The 20,816-nt window shown below is 53.9% G+C and overlaps 5 protein-coding genes across 5 annotated transcripts; 3 read left to right on the forward strand and 2 right to left on the reverse strand.

Moving 5' to 3' along the window:
- Positions 1 to 830: 830 nt before the first annotated feature.
- On the reverse strand, positions 831 to 6,270 carry BKA58DRAFT_372781 (RING finger membrane protein). The gene has a single exon (XM_046169166.1). It carries the CDS (start codon positions 5,972 to 5,974, stop codon positions 1,022 to 1,024), a length of 4,953 nt encoding a protein of 1,650 aa, XP_046030999.1. The 5' UTR covers positions 5,975 to 6,270; the 3' UTR covers positions 831 to 1,021.
- Positions 6,271 to 6,744: 474 nt separating this feature from the next.
- On the forward strand, positions 6,745 to 11,460 carry BKA58DRAFT_13949 (uncharacterized protein). Its single transcript, XM_046164551.1, has 2 exons — positions 6,745 to 10,312; positions 10,374 to 11,460. The coding sequence occupies exons 1-2, from the start codon at positions 6,890 to 6,892 to the stop codon at positions 11,235 to 11,237; spliced, it is 4,287 nt and encodes a 1,428-aa protein (XP_046031000.1). The 5' UTR covers positions 6,745 to 6,889; the 3' UTR covers positions 11,238 to 11,460.
- Positions 11,461 to 11,971: 511 nt separating this feature from the next.
- On the reverse strand, positions 11,972 to 14,026 carry BKA58DRAFT_13940 (uncharacterized protein). Its single transcript, XM_046164550.1, has one exon. It carries the CDS (start codon positions 13,767 to 13,769, stop codon positions 12,090 to 12,092), a length of 1,680 nt encoding a protein of 559 aa, XP_046031001.1. The 5' UTR covers positions 13,770 to 14,026; the 3' UTR covers positions 11,972 to 12,089.
- Positions 14,027 to 14,601: 575 nt separating this feature from the next.
- BKA58DRAFT_13966 (major facilitator superfamily domain-containing protein) lies at positions 14,602 to 16,720 on the forward strand. The gene is made up of 3 exons (XM_046164557.1): positions 14,602 to 15,574; positions 15,626 to 15,859; positions 15,952 to 16,720. The coding sequence occupies exons 1-3, from the start codon at positions 14,730 to 14,732 to the stop codon at positions 16,541 to 16,543; spliced, it is 1,671 nt and encodes a 556-aa protein (XP_046031002.1). The 5' UTR covers positions 14,602 to 14,729; the 3' UTR covers positions 16,544 to 16,720.
- A 1,232-nt stretch (positions 16,721 to 17,952) lies between these two features.
- On the forward strand, positions 17,953 to 19,889 carry BKA58DRAFT_328561 (uncharacterized protein). Its single transcript, XM_046168124.1, has 3 exons — positions 17,953 to 18,541; positions 18,667 to 18,733; positions 18,834 to 19,889. The coding sequence occupies exons 1-3, from the start codon at positions 18,287 to 18,289 to the stop codon at positions 19,766 to 19,768; spliced, it is 1,257 nt and encodes a 418-aa protein (XP_046031003.1). The 5' UTR covers positions 17,953 to 18,286; the 3' UTR covers positions 19,769 to 19,889.
- The last annotated feature ends 927 nt before the right edge of the window (positions 19,890 to 20,816 follow it).

Below are 20,816 nucleotides of genomic sequence, written 5' to 3' on the forward strand. Positions count from 1 at the left end.
ATCTGACCGCAATACAAACACTTGAGCTGCTCAAAACAAACACCAATGTGGTCCCACGCCGGCCCTGGTACTATACATGCCATGCAGAAAACAGCCACGATACTGTAAAATCATGGCATTCGGGTCGAAGAGGCGTCACTACCGGACGATTTCGGTGATGTAGACACTCTAACGCGCTCTCAAAACGCAATCATTGAGGCTGAGGCCGCACCCGCTTTCCTGGAAGAATACCGGTTGGATAAGGACGGTTTGGACATTTCGATTCGGCGTCTGATAAAGAACCATTCCGGACACGGTGATGAAGAGAGAAAGATAACTCTGGATAACTACGCACATCTGCGTACGGTATTCGTTGCGATAGCGGCGCAGTGTTCTGTCATCATTGCACCGAGTATTGTAGATGAGGCGCCGGTGGGGCTTGGTGATATGGGAAGTCCGGTGTTTGGTACGATGTGGACGGTAAGTCAATTCAACGTTGGTAGTAGATGGAGCTGGTTAAACATTGTCCAGGGTCTGCATGTGCCTGTGATACATGTACCTGCTTTCGTGGGGATCAATGGCATGCCTGTTGGCGTTTCTCTGATTGCGGGGGGGAGGACGAGATGGGCATCTTCTTCGGGTTAATAGAGTTCTTGGGGAGGTTCTTATGGCTGAGGGCGGTTGGCAGCCGAGGGCTTCGGATCTTGATCCGTGCTAGGAAGGCGGTTGTGGAACAGTGAGATGAAAACATGCTATACGGTTGCACATCATGCACAGTTGAGAATGATGGACACCCATAGACCAGTTGGTAGCGGATGAAGTTTACGGGGCAGTAATGCAGGTGAATAGAGTAACAATGAGCAGCGTGAGATTTGCACTAAGATACTGAGACCTGGCTGGCTATCTAGCTAGCCAGCCGAAAAAGTGACTGACGTCCCTTCTAGACCTTCCAGCAAAAGTGAATGCATAATGAAAAGGATGTGCAGCAATTACACTCTTGCACCCATAACAACACAAGACACCGACCGACAACCCCGCAAAACTAAGCAGTCTGCGTGCCCGCGTCAACACCTCCAGCATCTACCGCAGCAGTAGCAGCAGACGAAGACTGAACCGGTGCTTTCCTCTCCCCAAAATTATGTAACCTTTCTCCAATAAGGTAGACCTCATCTCTGACCACCAGTCTCCACCTCACAAGCAGCCTGACAACCGCCGACGAAGCCCACATAACTACCAAAGCAAGTCCTACAGCCGGGAAGCTGAAGCGCCAGAGTAAGTTCTTCTTCGCTTCACTCGCACCGCGGTACAGCGTTCGACTCGTGACAAACGCCAGGCTGGATGGCATGGCAATGGCGACGAGGAAGAGTGCCAGCACGGGGACAAGGAAACAGCGTGTCGCAATCTTAGCGTTGGGGTAGAGCCAGCCATCTCTGATGACAGCTTTGAACGCGCGTGCAGGACGTGAATTGCGGTTTGCGAAGACGAGGCGCGCAGCAAGGCGAGAGTATAAGAAGCCGAGGGTCCAGTCTTGAATGACATGGACGACGTGGGGTTCCTTGGGACCGAGGTAGGCATGCAGGGGCATGAGGAAATAGAGTTCTAGGAGGACGGCGAAGAGGAAGGGGATGGCGAAGATGAGCGTTGCCCAGACGTATGAGAAGCGGAGGGCCCGGCCGGCGACGCGCGAAGTTGTTGCTGCAATGGTGTGAAGTGTGGACATTGGGTCGGGTATCGAGCGGTTGAGGGATGAGATGAATTTAAAAGCGTGGTAGACGGAGTAGCCGATGCTGGCTAGAGTGTAAACACCGAGAGAGAAGGCGTGGATGTCGTTCATCTCGACGGTTGGTGGGAGGAAGAGCGAGAAGAGGTAGCGGCCAAAGATGAGAGGTAGGATCGTTACGCTCACTCCTGACAAACCCATGAAGATCCATATCGTCACGATGAAGCAGAGAATGCGCACGCGGAACCACGGCGGGATGAACACCATTGACACGAGATCGGAATTGTGTACTCCACCTTCGTTCTCTCCGTCTTTGCGCACATTGTCACGGTCGACTTCGACGAAGACAGGTTGGCCCTTGGGGATGCGAGCTTGATCGGAAGCTGGTGCACGAACGTACCGGCCATCGTCGCCTTCTTGCGCAGGGATTTTGTCGCCAAAGAGGAAGTTGGACAGGCGGAGGAATCCAGCGCACTTCTGGAAGCACCATTTGTAGATGGCATGCAGACCCTCGCTAGGCTTGTAAAATTTGATGATGACGGGCGTGAGGAAGTTGTAGAAGAGAAGGTCGAGCGGAAACTCCAGTGATGGTGCTTCGGTAGTCCAGTGGATTGGTAGGACGTTGGTAGTAGCGCGGCTCAAGGTCCATACGACACCACCGAGGCACACAATAACGAGTGCTCCATACACAAGAGCGCTGAAGGCGATCTTGCGAAGTTGAGTCGTGACGCTACGTTCTAGGACGTCCCGGACAGGATGGAAGGTCGGATCATCTGGGTCGCGGATGAAGTACAGTACACCCTTGCGCATGATCTTGCGGCACATGGACACAAAGAGCGCGAAGTGGAACATGTAGCAAGTGCCGATAAACCAGTGTACGAATCCAGATGTCCATGGACTCTCTCTCGCGAACTGCCACCGGTTGTACAGCGTAGCGTTCTGGAATAGTGGGAGCATGGCCAAGTCGAGAAGTAGCCCGCAGTACAGCGGGAATGCCAACATCTCAATACTAATAATAAGGATAACCTTGAGCACACCTCCGGCTTGTTGTAGAATGTCAGAGAGAATCCGTTCAATCCTTTGTCCTTGCTGTGATGAGCTGAAAGGGGTGCCGCGCCTGAGATATATCGCGCCAAGGAAGGCGAAGAATCCATAGCCAGCAAGTATTGCAATCAAGCGGTCGCTTGCCGTCCATCGCTCCAATGCAGTGTATGCTGCAGCGGTATTGCTGTTCGAGTCCAGATTAAAGGTGATCTTGTACGACTTGGCCGTCCAAAGCCATGAGAGTAGAGAGCTGCACTGGCCGTAGGTAGTCGTAGAGATATCTTGAACCAGCGAGGGAAGGCTTCCAAGGACTCTCAACACAAGCTTGGGCGGCGAGTCTGCTGAAATCTCCTCGATGATAGCATTTGCAAAGCTGCTTGTTTCATTGAGCGCAAATGAAGTCGTGTTCTGCAGGCTTCTTAGTGAAGCGTGTGCGTTGAGCGTGAATTGGGTGTAGCTGGGCTGAGACGATAGCGGGGAATCCATGAACATTTTTCCAATACGAACCATAGCACTCTCTGCAAGGGAGTATGCTGGCGTAGATACTGTACGGAGTGGACCGTCTATGGCCTGGGACAGTTTCCCCAAAGAACACAGCTTGACCAGACTGGAGATGGCGTAGGAACCCCAGTACGTCGTACCAGCTACGACGAAGAGCGTGACGTCGACTATGAAGTCCGTCACTGCAGCGACCACCTGAAGAGGAACTTTGAGTAGTTCAAGAGGACTTCCCACTAATATGATGACGAATTTGCCCCAGAGATAAGGAACCCAGACAGCGCACGCCAGTGTGCAGGTGATCAGCACAGCGCTGAACAAGGCATTCTGGAAAAGACCGACAATAGGTCCTTGCATACCAATGAGCTCAAGTATACCTTCAAGGTCTTCGGCGTCTTCAATTGCTTCCTGGTCGTTGACATCTATGCCAGCTTGTGCGGCGGCGGCAGCAACGTCAGGGTCTTGGGGCGCGGCATTGCCATGATCCCGCGGCTCGTTCCCTAGGAAGGGCACAAACGGCGCTTCGTCTGCCAGATCGCGCACGATATGCTCATCGTTGCCTCCTTCTTCGGCAGGTTGAGCCATCGGCGCTATGTCTCCAAACATCCAGTCCAGCACTTGGTTGACTGGATTTTGTGGAAGTTGAGGCGCTACTGGTTGTGCGTTGGCTGGAGCCGCAGGCTGCTCGTCCGGGTTTTGCTGACCCACTTCAGAATGTTCCTGTTCTTCACGGATGGTCGAGTCTCGGTCAGGCTGGCTACTGCTGTTGTCAACTTCAATCGTAGTATCGACCGTAATTGAGTTGTCTAGATTAGTAGAACTGCTTCGTGCGGAAGACGTTGACTCATGTAGATTATCTTCCGCACTAGCGTCGACAGCCTTAGCTTTACCCTTGTCGTAAACATGATCTCCTTCCAGCGCTTGGTCGGAGTCATCTTCTACAGCCTCAGGGACTTGCTGCCAGCTTCCACTGCTGTGCTCGCTACCCGGTTCGTGGTCCGATGCAGCCTCGGGCTCTTGGTCGGCTCTTCGCTGTGCCTTGTCGTCGTCTTCCCACGATTCGGGTACGTTTTCAGCACTATACCCGTTCGAAGCTGACGATTGTGGTACGTTCTCGAACGACCATGTATTACCCTCCTCTAGGCCACGACGAATCTCTGTCGCGATGAAGGATCTATCGCGTGCTGGCATGTTGGGTCTGTGTGAAGATGAAGATGACTCGGAACCTTCAGCGTCTGGTGCTACGCCTGGAGGTTGGTGGAGCGACGAGGTTCTTGCAGGGAAGATTGAGCTGCTGGCCTCACCATCTTCCATTATTGCCCGCTCGATAGCCGCATTGAAGCTTTGGGATGGGACACCATCGGTGTAGGCATTCAGGAGATCATCCGATTGCATCATTGAAGTCAAGTCGCCTGAAAGACCTTCGCGTACTATATTGCGAACAAGCTCGTCGCGTTCTCGGCGGAGCGAGGAAGACCGGCGAACGCGGCGTATCGTAGGTTCGGCAGCCTCGGGCTCATCATTCTCGCGAGTGAAGTCTTCAGGGGCGATTGGCTCGTTCTGCTCAGCATTTTGAGGTTCATGAGCCTCTTCCACATCCGCGGCCTCCCCAGCCACTTCGGCATCCAGGGCATCTAGAGCATCGTCCAGCTCACCCTCATCAACAACGACGTTGTCAACGAGAGCCTCTTCTTCTATGATGGCAGCTCTCTGCGCAGCAGCGTTGTCACCAAGAGCAACCATGTTGATGACGGGTTGTTGCTGGACCACCCACTCACGGATCAGGAAGACAAGGATGAACGCTACAACAACCAGTAGAGTGATGATCTGCCCCTCTATCACGTCAACAATAAAGCGATTGGCGCTTTGAGACTGGAACCAGTTGAAGAAGGGGACATCGGAGAGTAGCGACGGACTGCGAATGCCGAGATGGTCTGAGGTGGTATTGGAAACGGTGCCGTTCTTGTGGACAACAGAAACGTGTGTAGTTATTCTGTCGGCTTGTGTAAGCTGGGAAAAGGGGTATGGAACCCCGAAGAAGACACGTTTGGCATAGGTCCAGAGGATGGACTCGCTAGCCGTGGAATTGTTTGGAGTATACGTTATCTTCATGGGCCCGACGGTACTTGCCACATGCACAGTCGAGTTGCTGCTCTTGGCGGTATCGAGTGCGGAGCGTATCAAGTCAATATCGCTGGGGGCCAATACCCTCCGCGTCTCGGGCACTACAGACGTCTCAGGTATGTTGGTGAACATTTCTTGTGACCAGCCACCATCGCCGACCCAGAACAGGCTGCGCCATACCACGCGCATGCACCAGGGCAGTAGGAACAGCCATACGGCGCCCACCAGGACCCCTCGGCACCAGGTTGCGAACATGTTGAGAACGTGGAGAGCGGCGCGACGTACGAAGACGGTCGTGGGTATGCGATTCGGCATACCGGGATGGTATAGTTTGGTGAAGCGGAAGGATGTCTTGCACAGCTCGCAGTGCTTCTTCTGGGTGTGGGACAGCCATTCCATCAGGCATTCTTGGTGGACGTATTTGATGCTACCACTGCACTTGCAAGGAAAGAACAGAGGCTCCTCGGTTGTGCCTTCCCCGCGACATATCCGGCAGGTATCGGCTTCGTCCTTGTCCATGGCTCGCTCGTCGGAAGTCTGGGGCACGTCGTCGTGCGCAGAGGCATCTTCAAATAGCCCCGCAGTGAGGGGCTCAGCATCGGTTGCCATGGTGGAGAGGAATTAAAAGTATACACGTGGTAAGAGGTGGGTTGTATCGAATCGGAAGATATGGTTCGGGTTCGGGCAGATGCCGCACAAGTCGACCTCAAGTAGGCATCGGAATCGCAGCGAGGGAGCGGCGTGAAGAGGACGGGTCGTACAGTGCTGCGCGATGAAGTGCAATGCAGGGAATCAGAGAAGTGAATAGGTCTGGGGAAAGCGCAGAAGGGTCGATGCGGCCGGAACCGTGGTTGCGTGTAACAGCTCTGGAGACGGAAGTAGTGATGTCGCCGCCGCCAGACAGTCTCGGTCTTGGCAGTCGAGCACCCCGGGCCCCTGGCAGAGCGATGGCAACCTAGTCACTTAGTGCACGTGTAAGGACAATTAATTGTTTAGTCCGGTACCTGGGACAGACGATCGGATTTGCACATGCACGGCGTGTCTTCGGTGCTTGATCAGCGTCACAGGGTCCTACAGCACGGGTGAAGGCATCCAACCCTACATGAGACGACGCGAACCGCAGGGGCAGCCTGAGGCACTCCAAATGTCTGGGAAATCGAGACAGGCAGTCTCTATTTCTTCTGTCATATCTCTCGCCCTATCGCGTAATTTCTGCGCTCTCTACCGCTCCTAGGCGCCCTATCGCATGTCCAAACCTTGATCTTGCTATCGTGTTCCCGCGTCCGCACGTGCAATTACATCACTGGTGCAGCTCGGTTGTCGTCCCCCCAGCGCTAACAGACAAGTTACTTTGAGCAGCCATCGCCATTATTCAAGAGACATCAACAATCCAGACGCTACCGCCTGTCGCTGATTTTTGTACGCAGCCAGACCCTTACTTGCTGCGGCAGTACCACTAATACGCACACGCAGAAGCTGGTCAGCCACACAGCGTCACCGCTTCATCGCCCACCACACGCGAGCATGGCCGCCCAGGCCAACGGAAGGGCGAACAAGTCCAAACAAAATGGCAGCCTCAACGGGTCCGCCAATGGCACCGCCAACAGCCACGCAGAAAAGACGCAGCTCACCTCGCGGTCGGCACGCTCGCGGAAGCCCAGGCGGAGTCTCGTGGGTTCCTTCACGAGCATGATTGCGAGACTCTCCACGTGGTATCTCATCGTCACCTTCCTGTTCCGGTGTCCCACATCGCTCCACCAGCTCAACCACGACTCCCCACGCGTATGCAAACCCTACTTGCAGACCAGGTCCTTCGCAACGCCCTATCTCGACCCCTACTACGAGACCTACGTCGCCCCGCAGATCGAAAAGGTCAAGCCCTACACCACGCCCATCACAACATTCGCTCAGGAGAACTACGCAACCTACGGCGCACACAGAGTTGAGCATGCCAGGAAATACGCAGAGGCCCAGTACGAGAAATCTGTCCAGCCCCAGCTGCAGAATGCCCAAAAGCAAATCAAGGGCCAGTACGACGTGTACCTAGGCCCTCATGTCAAGAAGGCGACTGATGCTGCTGCCCCGTACTACAACGACCTCAGGACGAGCTCCGAAGAGATCTACCACCTCACGCTGCTCCCGGCCTACGAACGCTCCAAGCCGTACCTCCAACAGGGTCACGCCTATGGTCACCACGTTCTCGTCGATATCGTCTATCCCCATGTCCACACCGCAAAGGATGCCACCTGGGCCTTCCTTCTCCGCACTGTATGGCCCCAGCTTCGCGTACTATACGGAGACAACGTCGAGCCCCAGTTGGTCCGTATCTCTGAGCGTCTAGGCCGCTACAGGGACCAGCAGAAGATCGAGTCTGTCGCCTCTGCCGTCGATGCTGAGACAAGCCTCCCATCTGAGTCTACCAAGGACACCCCCACTATCGCAAGCTCCTCCGCCTCTATTGTTCCTCCCAGCTCCACTGAAGGGTCTGGCTGGGGTGTCCTTGACGAGTTCTTCGGCAGCGAATCAGCCAGCACAGCCTCCAACGAGCTGGAAGCAAAACCAACCAAAGTCAAGCCCTCCGAGCCTAAGCTCACAGGCGCTGAACTGCAAGAGAAACTCAACCAGGATCTCCGCGACTGGCAGACCAAGTTCGCTACAGCTGCAGATAAGGGTTCTGAAGATCTCGAAGTCCGCGTCGCGGAAATCACAAAGCGACAGGTCGACAATGCCGTCAATGGACATGGTCAGGCTCTGGTTGTTAAGCTAGAGGAGACTGCCGACGCAACTATTGCTAAGTTGAAGAGCTACATCAAGAAGACTATTCAATCTCTTCCAGAGGATGCTTCAGATGCCGATCTTGAGGCCGCATACGAGGACTGCGGCGCCAAGACCCGCGAGTTCGGTCTCACCGTCAAGGAGCGCGCTCAGGACATCCGTGTCTGGAAGGCATCATACGATCAAGAGACTGACTCCCTGGTACAAGCTGCTGTCAGGAGCACTGTCGAAGTACTTGAGAAGATTCACAGCCTTGGTCTCCAAGAAGTAGGCATGCGATGGGCATGGACTGATGGCGTCACATACAAGGACTGGCAGAACTATCACAAACTGAGGAACACGCTCAACGAATGGCAGGCCGAAGTCGAAGCCGTTGGCTCAAGGCACGAAGGCCTCAAGGTTGCTCACGAAGAATCCAAGAAGCTTGAAGACAAAGCTATGGCCATCGCGTCTGACATGGTTGCTGAGCTAGTACGCTTGAAGGATGTTTCCAAGTCCAAGATCTGGGCCGGCGATGCCAGCGATGATTTCTCTGACAAGGTCTTTGCGCCTCGTGTCCGCAAGGCTGCTCAACAAGTCATGGAAAACGTTGAGGGTGCCTCGTCCCAGATTGCCGAAGCGATCCAAGGTAGTTCGACACCGCTTTCTGAGAGCATCTCATCATCTGCCAAGGACATGTACTCTAAGGCCTCTTCACAAGCGTCCGAGGCTGTGCAGGGTAGCTCAACACCTCTTACCGAGAGTATCGCATCCTCTGTCCAGGACGCGGCATCCAAGGCCTCATCACAGGTTTCTGAGGCCGTATCAGGTAGTTCCACTCCACTTGCTGAGAGTGTTGCATCCTCTGTCCAGCAAGCTGCATCTCAGATTTCTTCCCAAGCATCTGAAGCTATTCAAGGCACACCTTCGTCTGAGAGTCTCCTTTCTCAAGCTTCGTCCAAGGCGTCTGAAGTTATCGATGACACCGCATCCAAGGCATCTGCAGCCTACGAATCGCCTAAGAAGGTATGGGGAGGAGCCAATGCACAAATCATTGCCGAAGCGCGCGAACCGGTACTTGATGAACCTCTAGATGACGACGATGAAGTAATCGACACGTACTCTAGCAAGGTGCAGAGCGTTGTCGCCGACGCTGGCGACCGAGCAGCTGAGATGAGCCGAGCAGTCAGCGAAGCGCTCCTCGGTCCTGCCAAGACGCAAGGTACCGTCGAGTCTGCCTCGTCGATCGCAAGCGAGCAGTACGCAAGTGCTCTTGCTGCTGCATCAAGCGTACTGTACGGTACCGAGCAACCGGCTGTTGAGAGTGCTACTAGCGTCATTGCCGACAAGTATGCCCAAGCTGTGACTGCAGCATCATACGCGATCTATGGTACCCCAACGCCTACAGCCATAATCAAGACTGTTCAGGTCGAGGCAAACTCGCGATACAACGATGCTGTCAGCGCTGCGAGCAAGCAGTTCGAGAACGCGAAGGCCCAGATGTCTCTTCTGATCTCTGGAGAGCCCCAGCCTGCGCACCAAACCATGCTTTCTTACTTTGAGAAGGCCTACTCCGATTCCCTCGCAGTCGCCAGTGAGAGGTTGTCGAATGCTATGCAATACACTGAATCAGTGAAGAGCTACGCTGCCGGCCCCACCCAGGGCTACTTCGAGTCTGTCTCCTCCATCGCATCATCTCGCCTCGCTGAAGGCCTCAGCCAGGCTTCTGCTCAGTTCGCCGCACCTCAATCCACCGGTGTCGCTGACAGCGCTCGCAGACAGTACTACGAAGCTGTGGGTCTTGCGCATGCCCGTTATTCGGAGTTTACCGATGCTGCATCGAGCGCTGTATACGGTCCCCAGCAAGGCACGATCGAGTCTTTGGCTTCGGTCGCGTCCGCATCGGCCGCATCGGCTGCATCTGTTGTATCTGGGTCTGCCGAGTCTGCCGCGTCGTATGTGTCTGGTTCAGCACAGTCGGCTGTTGCCAACGCCCAAGCAGCTGCTGAGTCTGCCGCGTCCCAAGTCAGCTCTGGTGTCATCGGTTCGGAAACCCCCTGGACCGAGTCGGTTGCTTCCCAAGCCAGCCAAAATTGGGAAGCACTCATCGCACAAGCCAGTAGCCAGGTGTACGGCCAGCCCACACCATGGGCAGAATCTGTGTACTCACAGGCCGGCGCATATGGTGCTCAGGTAAGAACCCCATCCGAAAGACAAACTGCATGTAAGACAGATACTGACTTTGTACACGTAGGCTACCGCTGCCGCTGCTGCACAATATGCCGAGGTCCAGGCTCTTATTTCGGAGCTTGTCATTGGCAAGGAGCCCGACTTCACTGAGAGCGTCATGAACCGCTTCGCCTCCGCTTACTCCACGGGTCTGCCCGCAGCCATGGCTTCTGCCCAGTCTTATGCCAGTGAAGGTATCCAGGCTGCTAGCTCGTACGCGGGCGATGGTTACGATGCTGTTACTGAAGCGGCTGCTGACGCATATGCTTCTGCTTCGTCAGTCGTCAGCGCTGTTTTTACTCCCCCAGCCATGATCGAAGATGTTCTGAGCCAGGCTAGCGCATCTCTGGATCTCGCTGTTGAGAGTGCCTCTGTCGCTCTCTACGGAACGCCCAAGGGTGCCGCTGAGCAGGCCAGCGAGTCAGTTGCGAGCGCCTACTCATCCATCCAGTCTCAAGTGAGCGAGAAGCTCTACGGAACACAATCAGCTCAAGATAGCTTTTCGTCAGCCGCGGCATCCGCCCAAGCTGCTATCAGCGCAGCCATCTTCGGCACCCCCACCGCAGGCGATTACGTCGCCTCTGCTACAAGCAGTGCTGGTGGTGTATACAGCTCAATCTCGTCTGTAGCCAGCGTCAACGCCGAGTACATTGCCTCTGCTGCTAGCGAGAACGCAGCCTACATATCTTCAGCAGCCAGTTCCGCCGTCTACGGACCTGAGCAAGGAGCCATGGAGTCTGCCAACAGCCGCATCGCCGACGCTGTGGCCGCCGCCAATAGCCGCATCGCTTCCATGTACGTGGCCGCTTCAGGTAGTGCTGAGGAAGCTGTCAGCAGTGTCTCCAGCGCCGCTACTCAAGCCACCCAGGCTGTGAAGGATGAGTTGTAGACTATTGATTGAGGAAGGCTGCTTCCCACATCTACAAATCATCACCTTACTCTCAACACATTACAACATAGCACACTCGCTGTGACACGACACCAATATACCATCAAAACACCGCCACAATCGTGATGACCAACCACCCCCACACCACCCCATCACTATCATCTCACGCACACTACCCACAACCAAGGCCAGTTGATCTGGCCCACGAAACCCGGAAAGGAAGGAAAGGAAGAAGGAAAACCAACGAGGTAATGCCTATGTATGTAGCTATGAACAGCCTCAGTCTCTTGTTTCTCTATCTGCTCTTGCGTTTTTTAGGATTAGCCGACTGGATTCCGCTTTGTTCTTATGCAAGCTCTAGCGTTGTAGTCTACTTACAAGTTCGTTTTCTGCGACGGGAGAACAGAGTAATGTGATATACCCTTTTCGTTCGATTGAGATGTGCTTATTGTAATTCGCGTGCTGTGCTGTGTTGATTGTGGGATTGAGATTGCGATTGGTCGTTAATGTGCATCCCATTCTGAACGAGGTGAAAGTATGGGGAAAGAAAGTCTTTGATTATCGTGACTTCCATCTCATCATGTATTGCTTTGAGTGTTACTACATACAAGGTCATTAACCTTCATTCGTCGGAGACCTCCATCATTCCATCCATCACTGGTATACCCGTTGCAAAAGTCTGTACATCCATAACATCCATCTCTCATATCGCTCGCTGTACAAAGCTGAAACCCTGAGTGAGGTCCAAAGAAAAGTCAAGTCGCTCTATCAAAGAAAGCCCAATTAACGCCAAGAAGGGGGTATGCAATGCCGAATCATACTACCAAAGAGAAGGAAAGCGAATAGACGAGTCTAGTCGCTGTCGCTCAAACTGTCCCTTCGTCCAACAGCGCGGACACCACCACGACGGTAGCCGTCCATGACATCTCTACCTCCCCTTTCCCTCCTCGCGTTGGTCGGAACACCGACTTGAGAGACGCTCTCCATGGGGTGCACACTGCCGGCCTGACTAAGACCGGGGATGTGGCACGGGTAGCTCATGTGGCCCTGAGAGTCACCGTTGGTAGTGGTGAAGATATCAGACGGAGGGGGAGCAGGGCGCGAAGTGCGGTGTTGCTTGCGAGGCGACTCAGAGGTAGGACGCGAGCGGGAGCCTGATGGGCGAGGACGTGACTCTGATGTTGGGCGGCCGGAGCGCGAGGTGCGGTCTTGGGAGGGGCGGTCCTGAGATGGGCGGGCAGAGCGGGAGCGGGGCGCGTGCTTGTTGGGGTCTGAGTAAAGGGACTTGTCGGCGTTGGGGCGGTAGTCGGAGTAGTAGCTTGACTCGGTGACTTCTGAGGGGGCACTGCGCTCGGTCTTTGGGGCGGTCTTTGGAGGAGGTGGTTTGGCGAAGTCAGAGGTAGAGACGCCGGTGTAGACGGTTGCCGTGTCGTCGTCGCCAGTGGTGAAGGAGTATGCAGCGGAGGGAGGGGCACGACGAGGACCAGACGGAGCCTTGTTCCTTGTAGGAGCGCGTGTTGGTGTGCCGGCTTCAGATGGGGCAGTGTACTCGGTGTAGGCGCGGGTGTAGTCACTTTCGGGGGAACGGTACTCGATCATGGGGCGGGTAACTTCAGCCATTTCGGGAGCTTCAGATGGTGTGCCGTGCTTCTTGGACTTCTTCTGCTCTTCCTTTGCGCGCTTGGCCTCTGCTTTTTGTTCTTCCTTGCGGGCTTTGGCTTCAGCGGCTTCCTTCTTGGCAGCTTCCTTTTCGGCGGCTTTGGCCTTGCGCATGCGTTCCCTTGCGCGCATCTCCTTGGCTTTGGCTTCCTTCTTGGGGTCCTTGACTTCCTTGGCGTCCTTCTTGACAAGCGGTGCGTTACTAGAGACTTGGGAGCCGCCGACTTCAGAGGGTTGAGAGCCGGAGTAGTCGGTGTACATGCCATCGCCAACGCGGTTGAGGCCACCGACACGGGCAGCCTTCTCCTCGCGGTACTTGCGGAGCTCAGGGTCCTTGTAGTCGTTGGTGTGATCGCGGCGGTGCTTCTTCTGCTTTCGTCCGTCTCCGCCACGAAGGCCACCCTCGCCCCTCTCGGCATCGCGGTATTCGTTGGGGTCGACACTAGTACCAGACTCGTCCGTGTAGTTAAGCTCGCTCTGTTCGCCGAAGTAGCTACCGCCGTGTACGACACTGCCACCGCCGAGCTTGGTGCTCTTGGTTGCGTTGGAGAGGGTCTTGCCGTCTGGTCCCTTGCGTCTCAGCACCGTTGATTTGTAGTCCTCCCAGTCGTTGTCGCGCCACTTGAAGCCACCGTTCTTAGCCCAGAAGAAGAACCAGATAGCTCCGAGGGCGAGTCCGACACCAATGAGAGCAAACAGAGCTTGGAAGCCGGGTCCGGAGAGGTCGTTAGGTGGGCGTGCGCCTGCTGAGGCGAGGTTCTTGTATGGTTCAGCTTGGTCACGCTTGACCATCGACTTGGCCAGCTGCAGAGCATTCACGGCCATGGGCGAGAGTGCCCGCTCGTCGGCGGCAATGTCGGGATGGGGCGCCATGGTAGGCGAGAGGGTGGTGGTGGTGTTTTCGCAGGTGCAGGTCGATTATAGCGTGTCGAACAACGAGTGCAACTGGCAGAAAGTAGTCAGAGAGTATTCTGTAGTGTTGGTAGTAATGTGTAGTGTGGGGTTTGGAGCGTGGAAGCGTGGCTCCCGTTAACTTTTGGTTTGAAGCGTGTTGGGTGCGAGTGGCTGGTGAGCAAATGCAGGAGGTTAGGACGAGGTTGGGGACGCGAGCCGACGTCACCCAAACAAAGTCGTTGATGCAGCAACAGCACGGTCGCCAACTTCAATCCAGTTGAATGCCACGCGGCGTCCCGCGATTGATTGGAAACCTGTCTAGTTCAGACGGTACAGCACACCATCTCAACAATTGCCGTCTTTTTCTTTACCGCTTTTTGACGCGACGTGCAGAACTGGAGTCGGCGGTGAGGCCATGCGCGCCAACGATCGTCTTCGCGAAGAGCCCCATAAAGGGCTTGCAGCGCCCTGCATCACGCCTTTGCGGGAAGTCCACCTCCCCGGACTAGTCTCATGTCTTGCGCATGCCGTAGTAACCGTCGTAAGCTCAGCAAGAACTTTAGCGCCTTCGTCCCTTCTCTTGTACCTGCATGCGAAGTATACGCGTAAGGACAGCCTTGGCAACCCGTGGCAGGCATGCGCGCGCAACCTCGATGGATGCGACTGCAGCACTGACAGCTGACAATGAATACATTCTTCTCTTCGATGCTTCTACCGATGCTTCTCCTGATGATACAAGTTCTCGACCCAAATGGTGGACCCTGACTTTTGACATGTCGCCCGTCGTAGGGCGTGAAGCTAGTCACCAAAGCATTTCCTCTACCACAATTTTCAACGAACCTACTAGAAATTTATGAGCATTATAGTCTTCTCAAGAGCTTCTTTTCTCCCTAAACGCGGAATAATCATATCTTTATATCCTGTTGAAAGGATTGAAAGATGGCGACACAGACACAAACAGCGACTGAGGTCTTTGAGCTCCCGCCAATATCTAAGGCCGCCATCCTGAAACCTATCTCTCATCCACCACGACCATCGCAAGAAACATCGAGCTACAGCAACCACACATCCGACACCGAATCCTCGACATCACCATCCCTAACAAAACCATCCACCCTCCGCACCTTCCTCACAATCTTCACCCCCTCCTTCGTAGGCTTCATAGCCAGCTTCACCAACGGTATCATCACAGTCGGCCTCCCCTCAATTGCGCGTTCCATCGCGCTAGAACGCTCTCTCTACCTATGGCCATCCTCTGTCTACGGTCTGACATCTGGTGCTGCACTTCTTATTGCGGGTTCTGTAGCAGATATCGTGGGTGCTAGACCCGTTGAGCTGGTCGGGATCCTGCTCCTTGGGGTGTTCACGCTAGCATGCGGGTTTGCGCAGACTGGCGGGCAGCTTGTTGCTTTCCGGGCTCTTCAAGGTGTGGCGCTCGCGTTGCATTTACCGGCCTCTGTCGCCATCATTACTGGTGCTGTGCCGTCTGGAAGAGCGAGGAATCTTGGGTTTGCGTGCTTGGGGTTTAGTCAGCCGCTTGGATTTGCTGTGGGACTAGTGCTAAGTGGTGTCATGATTGAACGAGCGGGATGGCGGTCAGGATTTTACTTGACTGGAGGGTGTACATTGGCGGTTGCTGTGGCTGCGCTCTGGACGCTTCCTAAACTTCCGTCTCAGAATCAGGATGGCATGGTCGTGCTTTGGAAGAAGGTTGGTAGGGAGATTGATTGGGTTGGTGGCATGATATCTAGTGGTGGACTGGCTATCCTGGCATATGTCCTTGCGTATGTATTCATCTCGTTCGCCGGTATTAGACAAGAGCTGACAGCGTGTAGTATCATCAGCGCCGACTTGGCAAGCATTCGATCAGCTGAGGCGGCCTCGCTCCTCGCTATCAGCGTCCTTCTTCTCTGTGCCTTTCCAGCCTGGATGCACTACCGTGAGCGAAGTGGAAAAACAGCCCTCGTGCCAAATAAAATATGGAACAGTCTTCCCTTTACCAGCACGTGCATCATGGTCGCGCTGTCTTACGGCGTCATGAACTCCATCGAGCTCTTTTCCAGCCTGTAGTACGTATCACCCAACAACGTCCACCACCTTGTCGCGCAACACCTTCATCAACATCAGTTCGGCAGAAGCCCATGTCTAACCCCAAGCCCAGTTTTCAAGAAGTTCAGCACGCCTCCATACTAGCAACATCCCTCTACCTCCTCCCCAACCTCCTAGCCGGCGTCCTAATCCAAATATCTGTCGGACTTTTCGTCCACCGCGTCCCTGCCCGCTGGCTCGTCGCCGGCTCCGCCTTCATCTGTGCCATCTCGCCTCTATTAATGGCCGTTGTGCCACCAACGTGGAGCTACTGGAAACTCGCTTTCTGGGCCCAAATGTTCGCCCCGTTTAGCGCCGATGTCTTGTTCACTGTTGGCCTCATCATCGTGAGTGACAATTTTCCGGAGAAGACGCAGGCGCTCGCTGGTGCTGTGTTCAATACCGTTGCGCAGTTTGGTATGAGTTTGGGTATGGGTAGTTGCCAGGTTGTTGCGCTGGGGGTCCAGGTTAGGAGCGGAAGTACGGGTAGTGGTGGGCATGAGAATGGGGATGGTGGAGGCGCGTTTGAGGGCCAGGATGATGCAGCTGTGTTGAAGGGATACAGGGCGAGCTATTGGCTTATGTTCGGTTATATGGTCGTTTGTATATTCATCGCTGTCGTGGGGTTAAGGAAGGCGGGCAAGGTCGGACTGAAGAGAGAGTAACAGTTTGACTATACCGTAATACTGTTGGAAAGCACTAATGCGGTTCTGCAGCCGCTTGAGGTCAAGAAAAAGATCGAATAGTCCATTCGAGACCTGAGTTAGACCCCGTGTCTGTATAGTATGTACAGTAGCGTTGGACTGCAGTCAATACAACATAAAATGCTGTGTATCAACCACCATGCGATTTTGTATTCAAACTCCTTCTCTATTCGTTCTTGTCTTCCCCCCATCATCCAGTTTACGAGGCGGAAGTGGCATTGCTCATTCCACAGGGGCGGTACCACCAAGAGGTAAACAGTGTGGAATATCTTTCCGCTGTACTCGTATGAAACTATTGTTTTCATGTAGGACAAAACAGTTGTGATTAACGGGTATGCGCAAGCGGCATGGATTAGTAGCGATATCATGGCGAGGATGCGGCATTGTCGGTAATGAAGGCGTTTGAGGAAAATGGACATAAGATTGTGTGAAAGAGATCTAAACATGGCGAGTGGCATTCAGCTAAAAGTCTTTTTCGGTTCTCGCATTGGCTCTACCAAGGTTCACTCTGACGTTGTTTAGCGAATGATTACGATGAGGGTTGTAGCGATTCGCCCATAATGGCATTTTCTCATAGCGTACGCGTCTTGCGGTTGCATCACTGCGAGTTTCTCTGCACAGAAAATTCTATCGCTATTGCTCTTAAATCAATGCAGATTTGTGAGCTGGTTGAGGGAAATCGACTGCACTGCGAGCTTTGGACCAAAAAAGTGCCGTCAAGACCGAAAACCTCATTTTCAAATGCGCCCCAAGATGCCTGGCGAGATGAATGAAGATCGTTCGGATTCGCCGCGCGCAAAAAGACGTCATGCAAAAGAGTTGCTTTCGATATTCCTTAGGGCATCGCCAATACGTCACGTGGACACACCCCACAGCGGACCTCGGGAAGCTCGCGGCTTCCTGTCGCATTCCTTCATCTCATCTTGTTACACATTAAATGCCCGGTGTTGGCTGGATACACAACGACGGTGCGGAGTCGATCGAATACCACATCAAATGACCGCTCGACCTTTGCTCGATGCCGACACTAGACGGCTAGTCCCGGCTCCTCCAATGCAGATGCGGAAGGTCGCAAAGATCCCCAGATTCGCGCCGATCCCGTCCCTAGCATTCTGCTTAACTCAAGAGAGAGAAGATCATGCAAAGAGCAATGCGTGACCGCCCCATTTACGGCAAACGCTGAACACCTACCTCTTATGGAAAATGATACAAACAACCCAGAAGTCTACATTGCCTGGAAGGTTTCGTTAAATCTCGTTTTCCTGCTATTGTAGACTTCAAGCCCTGCGACAAACGTAGTGGTAGTAGCGCCCCGCAGCCCACCTGCCCCACTGGCATTAACCTCCCACGGGGCAAACGCTCGCCCAGGAAGCTGATTCCACGAACATGGTACACTCCGAACAAAAGGCATGTAATTAATATCCCAAGGCCACGATAAGCTCGAAGGCGACCCAAGCATCATGCGCCTAGACGGGATCAGCAGGGGCCATAGCCAGCGAACTGCCTAAACCAGTAGGTACACAAACGCCAAGATCAAGCAATCAAACGCCAAGATTCGCCTTCAACGAATGATTACACTTTGTATACCGAAGTAACTGAATGAGTGGGACATCTCTTGCTTGAGACTATATAGCATAGCTGGTGCCTTTGCTCCGAGTCTTTACGCTTCTCCTCCTTCATCTTTACTGCTATTCGTTCGTGGCAATGAAGCTCCTCAACATCGCCCTTGCCTCTCTAGGCCTTGCGTCTGCGGCCACAGTCAACACAAAGAAGGTCAACTACGATGACTGGAAGGTGTACCGCGTCAATGTCGGTTCTAAAGCTGCCAAAATCGACGATGTCATGAGCAAGCTTTCACTTGACTTGTGGAAGGGCAAGCCAACATCCAGCGATGTGATTGACGTTATGGTACCACCTACGGCAGTCAAAGACTTCGAGGCGTCTACCAAGGATATAGAGGGTAAAGTAGCCTCCACGAATACTTTTGAAGATGTTTAGCTAACTTTGCGGCAGTATGTATCCTCCTGGCTATGACATCTTTCTTGTCTTAGCCTGGTGTTTTCTTGGCACTAACAACTTAATAGACCAAGGTCATGCACGACAACCTTGGCCGTTCTATTGCAGACGAGCAAACCGTTAGCGTATATGCCGGTACGTTTGCCCCATATCATCCAAGGAAAAAATACCCTTGAAGTCTACATTGCCGTAGGAATTTTGTAAATTTTCGTTTTTGTTCTAATGTAGACTCCAGCCGGTGCAGCACCAAGTGCTTCTTGGTTCAACGCCTACCATTCGATTGCCGATCATATGCAATGGATCACCGACCTTGCCAAGGCGTACCCAAACAACGCTGAAGTAGTCTCTGCTGGCAAATCGGTTGAAGGCCGCGACATCAAAGGTATCCACATCTGGGGCAGCGGCGGCAAGGGATCCAAGAGAGCTGTAGTGTGGCACGGTACAGTACACGCACGAGAATGGATCACAACAATGGTCGTCGAATACGCTGCATACCAGCTCCTCACATCTACCGACTCCACTACGGCCGGATTCAAGAACTCGTACGACTTCTACATCTTCCCCATCGTGAACCCAGATGGCTTCGCCTACACCCAGTCAGCCGACCGTTTGTGGCGCAAGAACCGCCAGAGCACTCCCTCAGCGTCTTGCGTTGGTCGTGACATCAACCGTAACTGGCCATCCCACTGGGACCTACCCCAAGGCGCGTCGACCTCCCCCTGCGCACAAGATTATAAGGGCCCATCTGCAGGCGACGGTGTAGAGACTAAGCTACTCAAGGCCCAACTCGACAGCCTAGCCGCCGGCCGAGGAATCGCGCTATACATGGACATCCACGCCTACAGCCAGCTCTGGATGTACCCCTACGGCTACACCTGCTCAGGCGTCGTTCCCAACTCCTCCAAGTATGCTTCCCTTACCAAGGGCGCCATCGCTGCTGTCAAGGCTGTGCACGGAACTACGTTTACAGGAGGACCAATCTGCAACACCATCTACCAGGTTAGCGGCGACTCTGTAGACTACGCTTTCGAGGTTGCTAAGGCGAACTACTCCATGACTGTTGAGTTGAGGGATACCGGTAACTACGGATTCGTCCTGCCGGCTGCGCAGATCTTACCGAGTGGTGAGGAGATGTGGGCTGGTTTGAGGTACTTGTTGGCGAACATGTAAATTGTGGGTTGTATGCAATGAGAAGTATGTGTCGATGGCGTTTGGAGAGTGGTGGGATGTAGCAATACCTTGAGATGATGATAGCATTCTTCGATTCCTGTTCATAGTAGAGTCATGAGAATACTATAGAGTGATAAAGCGGTTACTTCCCCACCTATTCATGCATTGCTATAGCTGTGGAGCAAGTAGACATATATTGCGAGATTAACTCCCAGCGTTCATACGGCCATTGAGCCTTCCGACTTCAGCGACAAACAACACGCACATTTTTGACAACAGCCAAAACCCCTCCACTAGCTAGCCCTCTAAGCTGCACTGAGCCACGAACAAGTAGCCAGCTCTCCATCATGACAACGCTCAGAAGGCCGACAACGCATAACCGTTTTCCAGAACCCGTCTTTGCACCTGAAGAGCACGCCTCCGTTCCCGTTATTCTCCCGTAACATACATTTTGGCACGCCTTCCTCGCATCGGCGGTCTAGGGTGTCGTCGCGGGAAGAGAGCAAAGCATCGACGCACTGAGGTGATGGCGTATCGGTGCAGCGACATGTGTCGCGTGCCTCCCATCTTCCGTGCTTGCAAATGTCTATGCCGTCGTAGCCGTGGTAGAGAGTAGTTAAACACTGAAGTTCGACTTCTATGCACTGTGCAGGCGAGGGAATGCAGGCTCCATTGTTGTGGTTGGTGCAGTCGGGCAGTATGCCATGTGGTACGACGGAGCTGATAGCGCTTGTGACTAGGCCCGCCAGGGTGATGATGATACTGAGGTACTTCATCCTGAAGATGTTTGTAATAGCAGATGGGGGGTGTAGAAGGCTGACAGGGACAGCTGGGAATGTTAGCTAAAGGCTCGTATAGGACTGGACGGGAAAGAGCGCTGCTTTCACTGAGCGAGCGCAGCGGCAGGTGAGGAAGTGAGAGCGGTTTGGCAAGTCATTGTGTTGGCTACGCTACATATGTAGCTTAACCGAGGGTATATGAGAAGCTGTCAGTCCGTACAAGTTATATCTCATGGTAATGCAATGACGTATGATGATCGTGACCAGTC

This window comes from Alternaria rosae (assembly GCF_020736505.1).
Source record: "Alternaria rosae strain MPI-PUGE-AT-0040 chromosome Unknown BKA58scaffold_1, whole genome shotgun sequence".
In the NCBI taxonomy this organism is placed as follows: Eukaryota; Fungi; Ascomycota; class Dothideomycetes; order Pleosporales; family Pleosporaceae; genus Alternaria; species Alternaria rosae.